We start from the raw sequence: 20,573 nt of genomic DNA on the forward strand, positions 1-20,573 counted from the left end.
AGTTGTTGCCTGATTTTAGAAAATGGATCAAGCTGGAAAATTCAGACCTGCGTTTTGCCCTCCACCACAGGACTCACGTTCTAATTCAATTTAAGTTTACAGATCATTCGCCAAGGCTATTTCTAGCCCAGTTCCAGACATTTGGGCACATCTTGATCTCATGTTTTACTCTGGGTCTGTCTGATCACAGAACAGCAGTGGGGGAATTCTTGCGTTATGTGTTCTACAACCAAAACAAATACAGTTAAAACAATGAAATAAGTTCTGTACCCGTTGCTGGCCAGATGGTATTGTGAATTGTTATAATTCATCAGCAAAACAGAGGAAGGAAGTGTTTTAAAGCAAGATTATATTATTTTCCTCAAGTTCTTATTATGAAATCTTCCTGAGGTGAACTTTCAAAACTTGAAAACTCTTCCAGAGGGAATGAATGGAACAGGCAAACCGGAGACTTGCTGGGGAGTAGTTAAATACAAGAGAAAAGAATAGTATGCCAGTGAAATAAAGGAAGAATTCATTACCAAGCTTTCAGTTTGGGAGACAAATGAAGACAAATACAAGTAACAGGAAAAAAAGAAGACAATTTTAAAAGTACATAAAAATATATGATGTTTCTCTCAATCATTCTAGATTGGAAAGCACCCAGGATCTTCCCTCCCACTGGAGGGAAATAAGACTGAAAGCTGAGAAAGCAGATAAGGCCAGGCCAGCAGTGACATATTCACTATATAGGGATGCTGCAAGATCTAGCAAATTACTGCCAGCAAAGTGCCTTGAGATCCTTAAGAAAAAATGCTGAGAAAAATGCATTTTATTCTTGCTGTCATTTAAAAAACAAAATACATTTGAAAACCATGAGAAAAAATGTGTCTTAAATGAAAACGACCCCTGACCATTAAGTTCACTTCAGTCAAATAAAACACATCCTGTTTTTGTAACTTTTTTATACACAGCAGATCCTGGTCTGTATAGACTCTTTCCAGCCAAGGATTTGACCCATAGTTGAATTTTTATTAGAAGCAGGGAAGGAGGTAATGGAAAGTACATGGTGCTGCTGCTGCTTCAGTTAAGATAAAGGGTGAAATCTGAATTTGGGAAATGCAGAAAATGGAGTAAGTTCATTGTACTATGTCTCAACTAAAATTAGTTGGTACAAAGAGTTTAGAAATCCTCTGGCAGGGCAAACATAGCCACAGTATCAGTTAATTAAATGACACAAAATGCGTCACCTAAAATACATCCTGGACTTTTTACACAGTCAGGAAAATCTGTCACACAAGCTGCGTCAGCCTTTTCTTGATAATTTTGTTCTGAAACATATGCATTGAGATAGAAAAGCACACTCGTGTAGTGTGCTGCATCAGTCACCCCCAGGTCTTTTCCATGGGAAGAAGTTGGTCACACCCCCACACCCTTATTGTCCATAAAGAAGAAATATTTTTTCCTTCTTGTCTAGACTTTGTGGGAGAGCTGGGAAAAGCCTGGTATGTGCAGAGGTGTTTCCTGCAAGAAGTAAGCTGAGAGGATCCCTTCATCTGATACCCACTGGGGGTGGGATGGATCTCATTTAACTTTAACCTAAAGGGCCTTAGGTCCACAGTGTATGTGCCTGTGCGTGAACCAGGGAGGGCACTCCAAGGGCTTGAGGGCATAAGGCAGCTCATTATACAACACTTACAGGTGACTGGATTGATGCCACCCTAAGCCCCACTGCCCAGCCTTTCATTGATTACGCTGGAAAATGACTCCATAAGTACTTGCTCAGATCTGATCACCAGTGAGTGAGTCTCTCAAGCTAACGAGCCCCGGTGCCTCCTGGCCGTGCCAGAGCTTCCACAGCTCACAGGTCAGCAGCTACGTGCAGACACCTAAATTTAGGTGTCTTAATCTGCGTGCTGAGTCTAACCTTTACATTAGGTAAATGAATCTGCTTCCAGACAATTCGGTAGAAACACAGGTTTAAAATACAGATTTGAATTACTTTGATGAAGTAAAATGGAGAGAAGTGTTTGGAAAATATAATCTGAAGTGCACTGAGAACTGAATATAAACCAGTAACAAACAGGAATCTGCTGTGTCTGTGTGGTATTTAGTCTTTAAATATACACTTACCTCCTACTCAGCTGTTCAGGTGCCAGAACAGGATCTGCATTTGTAGAAAAAGATCAGGCTCATTAGTCCTTTTCATGATTATAAGGTCATTATCTATTTTTGAGTAGAAAAAACACACTTTGTCATTGTTCATCCATACTGGTAAGAAAATGTTTACATTAAAGATTCTTAGAGAATCTTCAAAGTGAAAGATTCTTGGTATTTCTGTTGCAAATAAGAATCAAGGATTTAGAGGTTTTAGTGTTTTCAGGTGGCAGCATTGTGTGTCCACGTGTTAAACACTTGGCATTTATACAGAGCACGTCAGACAGTCTATTTTTGCCAGAGATGGTCCATGTAACTAAATGTTTTCAATGCTTATTAAAGCATTTTCATGCAATGACAATGAATGTCAGACAAATACCTTGCAATCAGGCAGCACTCCCAATCTGCTCCTGTGTTCACACTGGATATTGCTGATAATTATCCTCATCCTAATCATATTATCATAGAAAACATAACTGGAAGGGACACTGAGATGGGCTCATCCACTGCATTCTCCTACCCACAGCTGGGTCAGCTACACCTAGAGTTTTTAAGTAAGTACATGTTTTTAAAATGTATTAAAACAATATCTTATTCTTTATGGTTTTTGTTGCAGGATTGGACATTGCTTGATTTCCTTTTGGGGGATGGGAATTGGATCAAAGAAAGAGGTAAAAAAACCATTTTCTGGTTTATTTGTAATCTTGGACAGAATGCAGCTACAAATTACCTGCACGTACAAAGAAAGGAGACTGCCAGCTGTCATGTTTGGACATAACTGGAAAGGGAACAGTAGAACTTTAGGATATGGAGAGAAGAATTATTCTTCATCTTCAAAAGCTTGCCTCTTTCTACAAGGAATAATAAAGTCTTCCAATGATAATAAGTGTCCAAAAACCAGAAACTATTTCTGAGTACTATCAAATCATGCAGGTCTAATAACAGGAACAGAACCAAATTACCCTCTTGGATGCATATTAGTCTTTTTTTACAAATGAGTGGAAGCTGTAGGTGTGCAGCTGAGCAGGATGTAATTCAGAGCCTGCAACATTCCTCAAAACTGAACCCCTTCCCATGGTGAATCAGTGTGAAGCTATAAAAAGAAAATGGGGATTCCTCGAGACAAATTCTAATCCCTGCTAGAGCAGATGGAAGAAACTGACAAGGGAGCTCAGAGTGTTACAGGAGAACTCCCTCAGCAAAGGTCAGATCCTGAGATGGCTTAGAGCTGATGTAGTGAAGAAACAAGGGAGCATCACAACATCTCATCAATGAGGCTGTGAGCAGTCAGATTTCATTTAAAACCAGCATTAGAGTTGCTCCAGTTTGGCATGTGGATACCCATTTTTAGCTCCTAAACTTTAGATCTGGGGCAGTATTTTCGACATAGTATTGCAAATGTCCCTCTGTGTACTCTGTGTGTTTCACTCATTAAATCTGCTCTAAAAGGAAATTCAGAAAAAAAAACCCCACCAAACTATAGATGCTCTGGCTCACACCTATATTGCAAGCAATCCCCATTTCTGAGGGACCCAGCTCTCAGATGGGGAAGAAGCAAGCCATGAGAGGAGCTGTCACAGCAAGAGTGACAGCCACCCCCAGAGGTACTCTGCAGTGCTGGCTCACCATTCACCCACATTCACTGTCCTGTGCTCAAAATCTCTTACATCAGCTTCATTCCGCTCCTGGGACTGTAACTCAAACAATCCTCTTTTCAGTGTCTCTTCTCCTTTCTCTCTTCTTCCTGTTTGTATTCTCAAACTGACTCTTATTTTACCGAGGTACTACATAACCTACATGCTTGCTCTCAAATTACCACCTTCACTTTACAAACACATTCAGTTGCTTTTCTCCAGCTTTGAGCTTTTTTGGAGCAGGGAGTACAGTGCCTTTTGGGGAGAGCCTCATACTTTCTCAGCCTTAGGCACTGGTGTAATAAACATGATTCAACTTCCTAGTGTATCTGTAATTTCACTTCTATAGATTGGTCCAGATCTAGACAACTGATTAGTGCTAATGTGCACTGAAGAAAAGTAGTTGGTCTTCCAGTATCAAAAAGCTGTGCAATTATGTACCTCTGTAATTTTGGGAGCACTGGGGATTCAAGGTGCTGTCTAAATTCCTTTTTGTACTGTTGTGGCTCTGAGACTACACCGACATTATTATCATAGAATCACAGAATGGGTTGGGTCGAAAGGACTATAAAGATCATCTAGTTCCAATCCAGTTTGGATGGCACTGTATATCCAGAAACTGAAAGTAGGTCTTCATTAACTGTCATGAGTTGCCACTAACGTCAGTGCTTGAGAATTGCTGTGCCTGGTCCAGAACGCTGGCAGATGGAAACCTGATGACAGTGAAATCCGTAAGAATACAGCCACCAGCTCCAAACAGAATTGGGATTCAGCTGCCTTGCAAAGTCAGAAACCCTTCCATCCTCAGCAATTCAAATGAAACATTGTGCCACTGTCAACCACCAAATCTGTATGTTCATGAAAAACATGAAGAACTTGAAAAACTTCACATCCACAATTCATATAATCATATTTCATGTGTCTCAGATGTCCAAATACATGCTGTTCATGTCCCTGAAGGTTTCCTGCTGGGAACAGTAGTGTCAGCTGAGGCGTCCAAGTTCCTGGAGCTGAACATGCCAAGCACAAAAGGTACTCCTGAAACAAGAAGAAATTTTAAAAGGTCATAGAATCATAGAATATCCTGAGTGGGAAGGGAACCACAAGGATCGCTGAAGTCCAAATTTAAATAAATTTACTACTTAGGAATAGTCTTCTTTTGCCTCCTCCAGAACTATGCATATAAACACTGATGAAGGAGAAACACAGGTGGCCATGTTTAAAAATAAGTGATAAATTAAACTACATTATTTCAAAGAGACCTAGCCAAACCCTCGTATTTTGCATACTGTACAGATCTAATTGAACAAATTATGTACCCAGATTTAAGTAAATTAATGTCAGTGGGATTAAGCAGGATGTAAATCGAGGAAGCATTTGATTTCCTTGCCTCTGATGAGAAGAGAGGGAGAAATCAGCATGCACATCTCTCCTGCTGTCTTGTGAAGCCCAAGCCCAAATTTCTCATGCAAGTGGAATGAAAAAGTAAAAATAAAAAACAAAGATAGACTAGTCAGTCAGCTGTTTAAAATAAATGAAACTCTAAAAATTCACTAATGGGATTAGTTTATTAAAATGTTCATTGATAATTGATAAGTGTGTTGCCATATTAAGAACCTTTCCAGTACTAATTGGTTCAGCTCTCAGTAAAACAGATGGATAATGATGAAAATCTCTAGTTCACTGTAGTGTTGCTGTTGTGCAGGAGGCTGTTCATGCCAACAATGGTGTAATTTTAAATGTAGGAGTTTAACATGATCGTGAAGGTTATTTTAGCCTGGTTTCCTGTGGAAATATGATCAGACTGTCTGTCTCCTGCTACATTTAACAGCAGGCTGGGGTTCTCAGTGATCTTAAGTATCCACCTCTCCTAAGAACACCAATAGCTGGGCAGAGACTGGAGACCCAAATTACCACCTCAAATTAGAGAAGAGACACAGAGTTCACTGGGCTGTGTTTGACCTGCCAAAACCCTGCACTCTTCCCACCACAGCACATGTGCTCAAGGAAGGGTCAGGAGGACTGAAGGAATGGGGGCGAAGTGGGAGGGCAGGTGACACAGAGCTGTAGGGATGGAGCAACTCAGGTTCCTTCTTCAACTACAGAACTAGTAAACACTGTTTACAGCTAATTTTAGTTCTGTCATGCACCATCACAGTAGTGACACCGAAGTTTCCACATATGTGAAGCCTCTCTCTCAGTGTCTGTTTGGCTCATACACAAACAGTCCATGCCTCAGCTCCTTTCCACAGCCCATAGCTGCTGGCTGGGTGAGAGCAGGGCTAGCTCCAAGCACCATGTATCAATTGGCACATCCCTGGATTGGTCAGAAGGTCACACCAAAGAGATCATTACTGGGCTTGTGCTGCAGCCTTTTCCTCAGGGCAAGCATCCATTTCTGTCTTTTTGTTCTTCTCAGCAATAATTTTCCTGCAACTTTTAACATCTCTTCCAATCTTCTTGACAATTCCAGGGGACTGGCATACATAATCTTCTGAAGATTTTTCTTTTTGCTTCAAAACACAAATAATTCTTTATTATAAAAATGCCCCTTTTAATGTGTGAGTTAGTATTTCCTAAATACAAAATAATTTTCTTTGCTCATTATGTATTACTGTTTCCTCTGCTTGGAAACAGGAACCACGAGCACTTTGACACAGAGAGTTACAGGATGTTTCTCCACAATATGAGACAGCTGTGTTGGATCAGGCCATCGCCCCTTCCTTTGTGCCAACACACTGTGAATTTAACATGTGTGGCCTTGATAAGATAAAGTGTGCAGTGAGAGTATCAGGGCCAGCTGGATGGTCTGAGCCCAGCCTGCTGCCTGGCATTTCCTTCCACAGAGAAAATGCACACAAGCACTTGGCAGCTTCCCTGGTGACTCCTTGTCCTGCCTCATGGCTGCCACATCTGACACAGCAAAGGGGAGACAAGATGTAAGATAAGGTAAAATATACACCATTAAGATACATAAGTCACCAACAACCCGTTAATGAGCAGCGTTCTGTGTCAAGCCTCTTGCAAGAAATGTTGCAAGGACACTTAAAATCCTCCTCCTCCTGCCCCAGTCTGGTGTGGACATGACTGCCTTCAGCTCCTGACTGAACTAATTTTTTCAGGAAGTTTGAAAACTTTTCTACCCAAGGTGGATGTTGTCTGTGTTATCCCTGTGCACCTTGTGATGTTGGTGGTGCCAAGGAACCATTAACTATTAGGATTCTGTCATTCTCTTGCTCATTTGTAAGATTCTGGTATTCTTATTGGATAAAAAACCAACTTAATTGAAAAATGAATCATTTCCCTGGTTCTAATATGAAAAGGATTGAAAGAAAATGAAACTACCTGAAAATTGGCCAAGGGGCAGGAAACAGGTGAACCGGAAGAGTCCAGAAACTTCAATGTATTTTGCTACAGTAAAGTAGTTACTAGCAGAGGCAGGGACAAGCAGGGTAGAGAGTGCAATTTTGTGGTGAGAACTGTCATTTGCAGAAGGGGCTTGGAGCAAAGCAAAGCCAGGCCACAGCAGTGGCTGTTCCCAAGTATGGACAACTTTAGGCCAACTTTTGCTCTTGCCCCCAAACAGTTGCTACAATTTACCTCTTCATTCACAGCAATGTTTTTGTCTGTCACCACAGCAGAGAGACACTGACATCTGGAAGTGAATCCTAAGATACAGTTCAGAGAATCATCAGGCTGAGAGGATTCTGGTTCTCCCTTCTCCTAGTGAGGTCCCTGGGTATTTGTACCTTTCATGTGGGTGAGGGCAAAGTTCACATCACCTGCAAGAGGCTTTAGACCAGTTTGCCTTGGTTCCCTGCAGTGCTGATTTGAGCTGGGACAGAGTTGGTTTTGTTCACAGTACCCTGTATGGGGCTGTTTTGGATTTGTGTTGGAATCACTGTTGATAGATCAGGGATGTTTTTGTTATTGCTGGGCTGTGCTTACACACAGTCAAGGCCTTTTGTGCTTCTCACCCCACCCCACCAGTGGCTGGGGGTGCACAAGAGTTGGGCAGGAACACAGCCAGGACAGCTGACCCCAAGTGACCGCAGGGATATCCCAGACCATATGGGGTTATAATCAGCACATAAATCTGTGGGAAGAAGAAGGAAAGGGGGGGACATTTTGAGTGATGGCACTTGTCTTCCCAAGTCACTGTTATGTGTGATGGAGCCCTGCTGTCCTGAGGATGGCTGAACACCTGACAAGTGGGGAATGAATTCCTTGTTTGGCTTTGCCTGTGTGCACCATTTCTGCTTTACCCATTGAACTATCTTTATGCCAACCCATGACTTTCCTCACTTTTACTCTTCTGCCTCTCTCCCCGATCCTGTTGGGGGAGGTGAGTGAGCAGCTGTGCAGGGCTGAGTCGCCACCTGGGGTTAAACCCCAACACTGATGCAAGGAATGGAGAGCAGGAGGAGCCTGGAGAGGCACTGTGAGCAGGCAGCCAATTTAGACACTGACCAGCCCTGCGGGGGAGAGAATGTCTCTATTGATTGTGTAGGGAGCCTTGCAGGATTAAGTATCTAAATTGGGGACCTGAGGTTAGATCCTCTGAGGGCAGGAGTGAATATCACCTTTTTTCCAAGCCTGTTATAGCCTCACATATTTTATAATTGTGGTCATTGTTCACATCTTAAGAATCTCACAATTGGAAGGCACATTCAAAAAATCTAATATTAACGCCAGGGAAATATAAATCACTTTAAAAGTGAGGACAATGCAAGATAAAAGATGAATGTGGGAGGATAAGAGAAAGACAGCAAATGAAGAGGAGCAGGGATGAGTGTAGTGACAAAAGGACTTTGGTCGATCACCTGGCTCGCAAGCAGAAGGGAAAATGAGCAGCGCCCATTACACGGAGCAGTGCTGCCACACTGTGTCTGGGAAACAGCTCTGAGCAGAAACTGCAAAACACTGCAGCACAAGTGGCACTGGGAGCTTTATGTTTAATGTCGAAAGCAAACAGGACACTGGATTGTTTGCTGAAGGAACGCTAAATGTAAAGGCAGGAGGCAGCAGTACCGCCAGGTAAGGACCTGATATAAGCCTGAATGGCAGGTGATTAGCCTGGTTCACAGGCTGCAGCAAATTCTCAATAGCAGTCATGGAGGTAGAATTGGATTCAAAGCCTTTCTTTCAGAATAATAATAATTTTTTTTTTAATATAACTTTCTCTTAAAGTACATGCTAAAATTTCTGGTAGTCTCTTATACATTAATCCTGTAACTGACTTTTAATTACTACTTCAAATAATTACAGCCTCTATAAAGAGAAGACTGATATACAATTTACATTTCTCTGACTTTTCAAAGAAAAAAAACCAGGGCTAGGACTCAAAGGAGGCTTGGTAGCAAAGTCATGTGAATTCCAGGTGTGAATAGAATAAAAAGGCTTCATGCCCGTAGAAATTCCCAGGACAATTAAGTATTGTCCTGAAGTTTCTATGCTATTTCTGTCCTAATAGAAATAGCGAAAACATAAATTGTCTAAGGACACAGAAAAATGTTACACAGACAGAACCCATCCTGTGGTGCTGGGACAGCTCAGAATCCTAGCTAAATGGGAACAAAAATACAAAATCTTTTTTCATCTTTTCTTTAGTCAGTCATGAAGGGTTCCACATCAGAGAAACCATGATGCACTAGTCTATCTCTTTGCTAGCAGAATTCACAAAGCACGGAAATAAATTATTTTCCTTGGCCTGGGTGCAAGAACAGGGCCCTGCTCTCCCTGTTATCCTGGAACTTCTACACACCTGACTAGAATTAAGCAGTCTTTGAGTTCTAAAGGTGCCAAACCCCTCTGGCTCCCAGTGGAATCTGAATGCCTTCAGCGGCGTTGAAAATCAGGTCACAAGATCCTCTGGGAATGCCAACGTTTGACAAGAGATAATCTGCATGAAACTCTGCTAAGGATATGTCTGCCTCATGTTCCATAAAATAGTCCCAAATTTTCATCATAGCATTCCAATTAATAGGGAGAAATGTCTTTATGGATATATTTACTAATTAACACATTGTGGATGTGGATGTGGATGTGTTTTCCATTTCAGCTGCATCCCAACATGGTCTGCCTTTGCCCTGGGTTGACCTGCTATTCATAGCAGCAGGTGCTCCTGCAGGATGCATATTCCATCTGGGCTCCTTGAAAGCCAAGGAAATAAAGACCCAAATAAATGCCTGTGCTTCATAAAGGAAGGGATCCTTTATCTTTATTGTCCATGCATGCTGTCCCGCAACATTACGATGGAGACCACAGAGGGCTTTACAGCAGCTAAGAACACTTGAATCTCAAAACATCTTTTCCTGCACAGTGTGATACCCTGAAAGTTTCTGTGATGATCTAAGGATGAAGTTGCATTATATTCTTTGTAATTTCCCTTCTTTTTTAAGGATCAATACAGCTAAAGGTTAGAAAAGCCCTGTCTGGTACTTGCAATCCTGGCTCCTGGCTATCTCCAGTTGAAAGTGTGAGCTCAGCCATAACCACAATGCTGCTGGCAAATGCTATAAAAAGGAAATCTGCCTGAAATCAGAAAGTTTTTGCAGTACTTTCTCAGAGAAGGCAGCAGCAGGCCTGCTAAATGTATTGGGGAAGCTGCAGCCAAAAAACAATCTGTCATGGGGGTGGGTGTGAAAGGAAACATGAGGTTGTCAATCAGATTTCCAGAGAGCTGGAAACACTATATAAGAAATAAGCTTTTTGGAGAAGACCACAAAAACTTTTTTCCTTGGAGATGGACAGAAAAAGGACAAGCAGATGGAGAAAGAGAAGGAACTGAAAGAAAAAAAAATCAGGTGGTATTCACAAGCTTGAAAGAGGTCAGTGGTCAGAGTTTCAGGGGCTTGGGAACTCCTCCCAGAGCAAGCACACATGTTGTGTTTGTTCTCGGTGTGCTACTCTTTGCCACACCAAGCAGGGACTTTGAAAACTTATGAGATCTATATAAGGTGATCTCATTTGCTTCCAAATTTTTCTCCTTTTTTTGCTACAGATCCCCACCGCATATTAGAAGTATATTTTGGAAGAGCTTTTCAGTGACTTGACCATGAGGCACAAACCATGAGAAAAAGAAAATGGTCAAGTAGGGAAAGCCCAGAGCAGAATTAGCTCTCAGATCTGTCAGGGACCTTCAACACTGAAAAAAGGTACATAAATGTACATAAACGCACTGTTGCTCTTACAGCAGAGCCACAAAGCCTGATGATCTCAGGGGTCACTATAAAATCAGTAAGCAGGAAGAGCATCCCCACACTAAATTGTTACTATCTGTACAAGTAAATATAGTATTAATCACAAAATTCAAGTGGTTCTTTTATGAGGCTGATGCTCACAACTGAGAAGCCTCAATTGCCACTACAGTCAAAAAAGCTGCAAGGGTTCAACAGCCACTGGTGAAAACCGGAGACACATCTGGGAACCTACAAGTACTTTGCAGTGACTCACAAGAACAGGGAGATCAGGAAGAAGGAGCACAGATTTACATTCACAAGGAACATATGCTGGACATAAATCTATTCCATCTTAGGGTACCTGTATCTTGTGGAACAAGGCTGCTTGATCTTTGGGCCTGTCAGCACCTCCTGGCAGATGAGACTGTTCACCAGCTGCCTCATCCACATGATGCTCATCCACATTCTCTTTTAGCTTCACTTCTGGAATACAGGTAACCAGAAGCATAAGCAATAATCAAGACAGGCTGTGAATGTACCTGTATGTCCCTAAAATACTCTGAATTTTGAAATCACATTTGAAGTTTAAAATCACCAAATCACCTCTTAAAATCACATTTGCCTTTTTTTTGTCTTCTTGAATGCATCATATGGACTACAGACTAACTCTGTAGAACCAATTAGAACACACAAGGCTTCTCCCATGACAATTTCCAGATTATGAGCTCCCAGTGAATAAATTATGTTCCTAGTTCCCTAGCAGTGCTGCAGAACTGAATTTCATCTCATGCCAGTTACTCTCAGCCTCAAAGCGATGTCATTTTCTCTGCATGACACCACTGTCCTCTCTGTCATGATAGATCCCACTGTCTGACACCTGTCTGACACGTTGGCTCAGCACAGTCCTAATCTCCATCCCATGGCCGCAGATACAAATACCTGGTGGATTCTGAAGAAATTATCACAAAAGTTAACATTTCTGAGTGCTCTCCAACATCCCAGCTACGTATTAATGCTATCACTGCCCACCCAGGCCTTACAGGGCAAGAGTCAGGTCAGCAGGAGCAAGGGAAGCTCTGCGCATATGGTATGCACCAGGACCAGTGTGTCCAGCAGCACCAGGGAAATGATTCTTCCCCTGCACTGGGCACTGGTGAGGCCACACCTCGAGTGCTGTGTCCAGCTCTGGGCCCCTCTGTTCACGACAGGCATTGAGGTGCTGCAGAGGGTCGAGATGAGCAACAGAGCTGTGGGTTTGGAGCAGCTGAAGGAGCTGGGGGCTCAGCCTGGAGAAAAGGAGCTCGGGGGAACCTTAAGGCTCTCTACAATCCCTGACAGGACAGCGCAGCCAGGTGGGCAGCGACAGGACGAGAGGACACGATCTTAAGCTGTGACAGGAGAGGTCTGGGTTGGACATTGGGAAAAATTTCTTCATAGAAAGAGCAACTGGACATTGGAAGGGGCTGGCATGGAGTCACCGCTCCTGGAGGTGTTTAAGGAAAGTCTGATCGTGGCACTCAGTGCCATGGTCTGGCTGACAAAGCGGTGTTCGGTCATAGGTTGCACTCGATGACCTCAGCGGTGTTTCCCAACCAGACTACAGTGCCCCGCTGCACCCCTGGGCCGCGCTCAGGCCCACAGCACGCTGCCAGCCCCTGTGCCGCGGAGCTCCGCCCGCCCGGCCCGCTCCGCCCCTGCCCGGCCCGGCCCCACCGCGACCCCGCAGCGATGGCGGCCCGGCTGTGCCGGCTGCGGAGGCCCCTCACGGCCGCCTTCGGCAGCGCCGCGGCCGCGGGAGCAGGGCAGGGCCCGCCGGCGGAGGCGCTGACGGAGCGGCGGCAGGCGGGGGGCGTGCGGTGAGCGGGGGCGCCGGGGCTCCGGGACGCGGCCGCGGTCGGAGCCGGCTGACCGTAACCCCGCTGTGTTTCACGGGTTTTGCAGCACCATCGTCCTGAACAACCCGCGGCGGCGGAACGCGCTGTCGCTGCCCATGCTGCAGAGCCTGCGGCAGGACCTGCTGCACGACGTGAAGAGCTCGGAGCTCCGCGTCATCGTCATCGCGGGTACCGGGCGGGCAGGGGAGCTCGGGGAACGCGGGGCTGAATCCCAAACCTCGCTGGGAATCGCAGGGAACGGGGCGGGAGGGGATCTGTGTGTTGTTCCCCTACCGCTGCCCTGCTCTCCCGGCGCTGCCCGCACCCGTCAGAGCTCCCTGTCACGCTGTTCCTGTGTACTCGCCCCGGTTTCCCCTCTCCTCTACTCAATTCCTCATTCCTAACACAGCATTAACGACTGACGAGGGTTTTGTTACACTTCTGGTTTTAGCCAGCGTGTGTAAACATTAACACGTTTCAAAGTGTCAGCATTGCAGTCGGGCTATGAGGGTGTTTACACGTCGGTGAGTTGCTTCCTTTTGTAAAAACAATCGGCAGTTTAGGACTAGGGTTAGTTGGTTTTAAGATTGTATGGAAAGAATACTTTAAACTGAAAAAAAAAAAGCCAACCAAAACAAAAGTTCTAAGAGTTCTCAAAGTAAAGCATTAACATTCCCAGATAGGGGTTTTGGGCAGGAACAGGCAGAGCTGGGATGACATTTGTTGCCTTCTCTGGCGGCTACAGACTGTAGTAAAACACAGGGTTTCTGCAAATCCGGTACTCTGTTTTGCTGCTCTGAGCCAGGATCAGCCTCGTTATCCTTGCCAATGGTTTGTCAGAACTATTTTTAAGACACTCCAGGGAAGGAGAGTCCATAATATCAACACCACAGACAGCCATAACCCACGGATGTAAAACAGCCTCTCAGAGCCTGTTATAGTTTCCTTCCATTTATGTATTAACCTGTAGAGTTCTTAATGAAACTTGAGCCATACTTAAGCCATCTTCTTTTCCTCTGCTATTTTAAGATAACCTTCCTCAGCCCCCCTTCCAAACATCTCAGATAAATTGGTTTATTAATTTAGGATGATGCTGTTTCCTATACATAGGGGAAAACTCTGTGTGTTAGGGCACACACATGAGAGCAGAAGTGAGCTGATTTCACAGGGGTGAGTTTAAATATACATTTGAAACAGCAGTTAAAAATTTTGTGAAACACTAAAGGTCCTTCTTTGAGAGTACAGTGCTCTGGGAAGTTTTTGAGCACAGTTGTGTTTGGTTTTTATAGAAATTGCACTTTCCTGTTGATTTCTAATTCACCTGCTGAATAAAAAGCAAAAGAAGAAATTTCAAGAAAATAAAAGATTCCTCAGGGAATGCTTTGGGCCTTTAACACACACTTTGCAGCAGATTCTTCAATGAGGCTCAAATGCAGATGTAATTAATTTCCAGATATATATTGCCAACCTCATGAGCTGATTGTGTGGTTATTTCTGGATAGATTGTGTCTCAATAATATGATCCATAAGAAACAAATGCTTAAGTAAGGTTTGGTCTACATAGGTATAGCTGCCAATGTCACATTCATACAAATACCTGAGAAGTTTTGAAAGATTGAAAAGCATCACACTGGTTTATTCTAATGGCAGGTATTTTCATGACAAAGGAAAACTGTTGTAAAGATTGAGTACATTAACAGAGTGTTTTGATCTTAGCAAATCCAAAGCTTAGTTCCACAGAAACCTCCTCTTTTGCTGCCCAAATAGTGGACATGCTTCTGGAGGCTCTCTAGATGACAGTTTAGCAATGGAGAAGACACCCCAACAACCCTTCTGGTTCTCCCGTAGCAGAATAACCTTTTTTCTTTCTTTTTCCATTGTGACCTTCAACGCCATGATAGAAAAAATGTTGATGCTTATTTAGCGAAAGTTAATTATTAATTCTGGGTACAATAAATAAGAACTAACTGTATTTATCAGTCTGAGAGCAGGCCACTCCAGCCTTGCTGCAGTTAATAAGTTTGCATTTTACTGAGGAGCTGTTTTGAACATCCTTACGTAAAACTGGGCTCAGAGGTGTGAAGTGCATTATTTTAAATTGAGTTAAGTGTAATGGAAGTAAAACTAGGCCTTGAAAAATTATAATGGGCATTACTGTGCTTAAATGTCACATTGCAGCGAGTTAAAGTTATCACAAAACCCAGAAGGCAATATTTTGGAGCTCCCTCCCTCCACAAACTCCTTTTTGAATGTATTATTGACATCCCTTTAGCTGGGACATTGATTTCCCTGGTTTCTTTATTAATTCAGACCAACTTTTCCTGAAATTCTTTGCAGCTGAAGGACCTGTATTTTGTTCCGGCCATGATTTAAAGGAACTGTCAAGTGAAGATGATGTGAAGCATCATTCCCAAGTATTTGAATTATGTGCAGAGGTAAGCAGTTCTTCTTGAATGCCTCTGCTTTTGCCTGGTATTAAGAGCAAGCATTGGTTTAAGGAGGGACAGCATTGGTCATCTGCTTGCTAAAGCACAGACTGTTCCTTCAGATTCCTTGATTTTTGCTGCTCTGCTATTCTAATGTCTGATCCGGATGAAATTATGTTTTTCCTGGATTTCTCTACATGTAAATAAAAGGGCTAGAAATCCAATGTGCATGTCTCCAACAATGGACACAGTCAGGGTTCCTTAATTTAGCCAGTGTTCCTTGCAGCTGAGTATTTGAGCAATGTCTTTCCTAGAAATCTATGAATAACCACCTTCAAATCACTTGTGATCAAATGTTCTTTCCCAGCATCTAGTTAAAAGCTCAGGATCAGCTTAAACATCAAGTAGAAAATGTGAAAGTAAGATGTGACTCACTGACTGTCCCAGTTCTTGTCAAAGACATGGGCCAGGGATGTGGGGAAGTTAAAGTGAATCCTGGAGCCTTTGGGGAGAATGGCAAAATCCCGTTGGGTTGTGGTGGTGCTAGGATTTGACCCCTAATCCTGTTCAGTGTGACAACAGAAGGTACTTTGAAACCTTTTGTTTTAGTTCCTCCAGAACTAATGATCTCTAACACATTGCCAAGACCATATTTAAGGAATTCTGTAAAAGCCATATGTGAAAGCTACAGCTGAAGGGTCCTCCATCATCCTTTCGTTAGAAGATCTAGCAGTTTTGGGGGTTTTGGTAAATAGAGAGGAAGGTACTTTTGAGGGCTTCCAAAACAGGATCATGTCTTCCTAAATTTTCATACTGACCACTGTCTTTTGTGCATGCAGGTTATGACTTTAATCCAGAAAATTCCAGTGCCAGTGATTGCCAAAGTAAATGGCTTGGCTACAGCAGCTGGCTGCCAGCTCGTGGCAAGTTGTGACATCGCGGTGGCAAGTGAGAAATCTCAGTTTGCTACTCCTGGAGTAAACATTGGGCTGTTCTGCTCCACACCAGCCGTGGCCTTGGGCAGATCTCTTCCAAGAAAGGTAGGCTTCCTTCCCAGATACTCTTAGTGATTTTGCAAAAAATTGTTAAAACTCCTGTGTTAGGAGTTTTAGTTCCATTGCCAGAACTTTATTTTCCTGCGGTAGAACATTCAAAATACTTCCTTTCAAAAGGCATCTCCATAACTCTTTGGACTGGGAAAAATAATAAAGGGTGAACTCTGTTTAGGGAAGGCAGCTTCCTACTGATGTGATTCCACCCAGCACGAGCTCATCCCAGCTGCCCAGCAGCTCAGCAATCCCTTTCCTTTCCAACAGACAGCTCTGGGCTTCAGCCAATGATGTTCTCCCCTGAGGAGGAAACCCCTGCAAGTTCAGGATAACAATCCCACCGAGGCATCAATTCTTGCCAGGCAGTGACATTTCACTGCCAGCAGGATCTGCCTGGCTGTAGATCAAGATGCTTTAAATAGCATCTAAAACCCTCCTATACTGTATTCCTGGTTTATGTCCTACTGATTGTGGCTGCACATCTCTCACAGCACAAAAAATAGTACAATCTGTAAAGCTTCTGCAACTGAGAATAGAAATTTTAAGTTCTGATCCAATTGGATTCATGCAGACAGACAGTCCAAGCCCAGCAGGGCTCTGGTGAGAGGCAGTGGCTGAACTGCACACATCCCATTGCTGGATAAGAGCTTCAGCTTAAAATTTCCCATCTGCAGGACCATCCTGTTCAAATATAGTCCATGGGGGATTTTTCCAAGTCTGCTCTTGTGTGCAGTTATAGCTGTTTCTGAAATAGTATTTCTGGGCTGTAGGATTATCTTTTTAAATGTGTGGGATATGCTTTTCTCTGTGCCACTTTTCAAAGCAGCAACAACATTCCCTACAGCTCCCAGGACTGCTGATTTGATTTTTACCATTTAACAAAAGAAGTGTTGCCATTGTAGCTACCAGAGCAAAGATGCTAATGAGGATAATCAGCTCTTATGATTTAGGCATTGGTCAACTGCATCAGGAGTCTTGGAAAACAATCTTTATTTATACATGACATTGAATAGTCACTGAGTATTTGGGGGATTTTTTAGTTTCAAACGTCAAGTACCAGATGCTGAAAGCAGCAGGAGACTGAAATAATGTGGCTATAAAAAGTTTGTATTAAAAACCACTCATACTAAACTTAAAACTAAGACAGGTGTTTTAAAAAACTGCACATATGCCCAGCTTAAAATACCAAGTTCAGTCATTTGACATTGTAGATGATCCCACCTCTCTTTTAATTTCTACAGCAATCACTAGAGATTGTGGGCTTTTGAAGAGAAACCCAGAGTTGTCAGCCTAGGACAGCTGGAATCAGTGGGCAGGTTTGAAGAGACCAGCTTTAGACCCAGTCCTTCTTTTTGCTGAGACCTCTTAAAAAGTCCTTGGCAGTTTAAAAGGCCAAAAGATTTAAATCATTTGTCAAAAGAGTAACTTGTACTTTGTGGCTAGCGCAGGTCTTTCCCATGAGAATTCTTTTTGTGTTTTATAAATAAAGTTTGGATGTTATTAAAAACAGTGTCCCAAGATCTGGATGGTGCAGGCCTGGCCAATCAGGCCTAGGGGGAGGTGTCTGACTGACCAATCTGGGTGACTTTTGAAAACTCTATATATATGATGAAATCAAAACAATAAAGGTCTTTCCTTCTTGCCACTGAGAACTGGATTCTTCTCTCTGCTAGCGGCTCAACAGCAACAGTACTTGAAGGAGGAGGCTGAAATTCCCCAAACAGAGCAAAGCAATGAGGCAGCTGGGTTGACTTAATACAGTATTTTTCCTTGTTCAGGTGGCACTAGAGATGCTCTTCACGGGTGAACCTCTCTCTGCCCAAGAAGCGTTAATGCACGGGCTTGTCAGCAAGGTGGTACCAGAAGACAAGCTGGAAGAAGAGACCATGAAAATCTCTCAGAAGATATGCGAAAGCAGCAAATCTGTCCTGGCCTTGGGGAAGGCCACCTTTTACAGACAGATAACCCAGGACCTTGACACTGCTTACAAAATGACTACTAAGGTCATGGTAGATAATTTGACTTTGAGAGATGGGCAGGAAGGTATCGAAGCCTTTATTCAGAAGCGTAAGCCTGTCTGGTCACACTCTCAGGAGGAGAAGAAATGAGTCCTGTCTCTAAACAAACCTTAGCTGTGCCTTATGATTCTTCACGCAGTTGCCTTTGGAAACTATATTTTTGTTCTTACTTAAAGTTCGATTTCTCTTCTTATATATGCCAGACACAATAAATTTAAGTATGTAATAAATGTTAAGAAAAATCAAAGAAAATGTGTTTCCTGAGCAATGAATTTAATCTGTGGTTTTAGAAGTCACTCAGTGCTACAAAAATCAGTTTAAGGTATCTTAGGTTACTTAGGGAATCACAGGGACTGAGAGCTCAGATCACCATGTTCAGACCCTGCGCCCCATAGCTCTGGATGAGAATTTCCATTTATTGTTATTAATACAGAATTGAAGGGTTTGGACACATTCCAGAGATGATGGTAGTTCATATCATAATCATCTAGGGTTGTTTGGGTGTTACAGACAGAAGCCTGTGACAGTCATCCATTGCTCCTTATATCTTCTATCAACTGTATGTGTCAGCAGTTTGTCCCCTACAGCAAATCCTGGTTTTCCACCATCAATTCAAGCACTTGTCCCAGCTCTAGGGAATTTTGCTGTTGCCTCCAGGGAGGATGAACATGGCTCGGGGTGAAAGGCACCCTGTGGGCCTCAGCAGAGATTCTCACTTGGCAGTGGCTTGCCCCAGCTGTACTTTTCAGGCTGGTGTGTTAGTTGGGAAGTTCATCCTTGTGCTCAAAGCTGGGCTTTTAGCAGCACTGGAGCAGTTCAGCCATGGATTTACGGACTGGACAACCTCCAACAAAAGGGATTCAGCTACTCCCCTGGGTAATCTGTTGCAACCCTCCAGGTGAAATACTTTTTATTAATGTCCAATCTGAGCCTTGAAGCAGGATTTTTTGGCCATTGCCTCTTGCTACATTATCTGACATTATTAAGAAAATGCAGCTCCATTATCTGTGTAACTCTCTTCAAGCAGTCACAGGCTGTATTTAGAACATTCTTAGACTCCCCTGTGCCAGACTGAACAAGCCCTGCTTCCTCCACCCTCCCTGTAGGTCATGTTCTCTGGGTAACCAGTTTTGCAGCCCTCCAGTGGACCAGTTCCAGTTTCTCCACATCCTTTTTGAACTGATTGTGCCAAAACCAGGCTGTACCCTAATACAGCCTCACCAGAACTGAGCAGAAGAGCGAAATACTCCCTCCATGTGCTGGCCAGGGAGTGGTGCTCAGTGTGTGTTTTGTCTGCCTCGTGATGGGAGTGCACTGCTGACTTGGATTCAGCCAGGCATCCCCTGTGAGCCTGTTTGCAGCAGGACTGTGCCCTGCCAGTCCACTCCTCACCTGTACTGGGATCCTGTACTGGTTATTCTTCCCAGGGGGAAGATCGTGGTTGGTTTGGATTGAAGTGTGTTTTTGCATTATTTGCAGATTTGCTGAGGATGTGTTATTGATGATAATCGTGAATGATACGAGCCTTGGTATCAATCCATGGTGATCAACATGGGATGACTTCCCAGCAAACACATTTTTTCTGAAGTTCCACATAGCCAGATCATGAGGGCTCATCCATCTCATCCTTAAACAGACATCTAAGCAAGACCACATGAATCACAGTATGGATGGACCTTTTTTCTGTGTTGACAGTAGAAGAAGCCTAAAGTGCTTGATGCAGACTTGGATGTCTTAAGTTAGATCAAATTAATCTTCCTTATGGCTACTAAAACTCCAAATGTGGAAGTATTATTTATACTTATCAGCCCCACAAACCTCCATCTAGAGGTTCAAAAGAACAAAATTTTCATTTCTGCTGCGAGTCTTAATTTTAGGAATGGAAACTTAAATTTTAATTCAGCAATAACTGTTTCCATAGAAATGTGAAAAATGTACATTGTTGGCACTAGTTGTTTTAAAAATATAAACATTTATTATCACTACCAGGAAAGATGGGTAAGTTTTTTACAATCTCACATAGTTTCTATAGGTTAGGAACTGTTATGAGCAATTAAGAGAGAGAAGAGTTAAATCTGGAGCCCAGTAACCTTCATCATGTCCTTTTCAATGCAGTAAGATGCTGCACTTAGACTCTGTTCCCACACGCTGCTCTAAAAGCATTAGGAAAGAGTAAATTGTTTTTAAAAATATTTATATTTAATGGCTATCTTGCAACTACTCAGCAAATCTCTACTGGCTCGTTTGTTCCAGGC

At 43.1% G+C, this 20,573-nt stretch overlaps 1 protein-coding gene and 1 long non-coding RNA gene across 2 annotated transcripts; one reads left to right on the forward strand and one right to left on the reverse strand.

Moving 5' to 3' along the window:
• Nucleotides 1–796: 796 nt before the first annotated feature.
• Nucleotides 797–11,445, reverse strand: LOC146443103 (uncharacterized). The gene is made up of 2 exons (XR_014856563.1): nucleotides 11,313–11,445; nucleotides 797–4,808 (listed from the first exon to the last, which is right to left on the reverse strand). It is a non-coding gene; the product is annotated as an uncharacterized LOC146443103 (long non-coding RNA).
• Nucleotides 11,446–12,641: 1,196 nt separating this feature from the next.
• On the forward strand, nucleotides 12,642–18,570 carry ECHDC3 (enoyl-CoA hydratase domain containing 3). The gene is made up of 5 exons (XM_085082687.1): nucleotides 12,642–12,807; nucleotides 12,893–13,014; nucleotides 15,163–15,260; nucleotides 16,091–16,291; nucleotides 18,079–18,570. Exons 1-5 carry the CDS (start codon nucleotides 12,680–12,682, stop codon nucleotides 18,406–18,408), a joined length of 879 nt encoding a protein of 292 aa, XP_084938813.1. The 5' UTR covers nucleotides 12,642–12,679; the 3' UTR covers nucleotides 18,409–18,570.
• The last annotated feature ends 2,003 nt before the right edge of the window (nucleotides 18,571–20,573 follow it).

This window comes from Lichenostomus cassidix, chromosome 1Aa (genome assembly GCF_008360975.1).
Source record: "Lichenostomus cassidix isolate B80296 chromosome 1Aa, HeHo_3.0, whole genome shotgun sequence".
NCBI lineage: Eukaryota > Metazoa > Chordata > Aves > Passeriformes > Meliphagidae > Lichenostomus > Lichenostomus cassidix.

Coding starts and splice junctions, on each gene's coding strand:
- ECHDC3 (XM_085082687.1), top strand. CDS start 12,680: ATGGCGGCCCGGCTGTGCCGGCTGCGGAGGCCCCTCACGGCCGCCTTC. Junction 13,015..15,162: donor CCGCGTCATCGTCATCGCGG/GTACCGGGCGGG, acceptor AATTCTTTGCAG/CTGAAGGACCTGTATTTTGT. Junction 15,261..16,090: donor TATTTGAATTATGTGCAGAG/GTAAGCAGTTCT, acceptor TTGTGCATGCAG/GTTATGACTTTAATCCAGAA.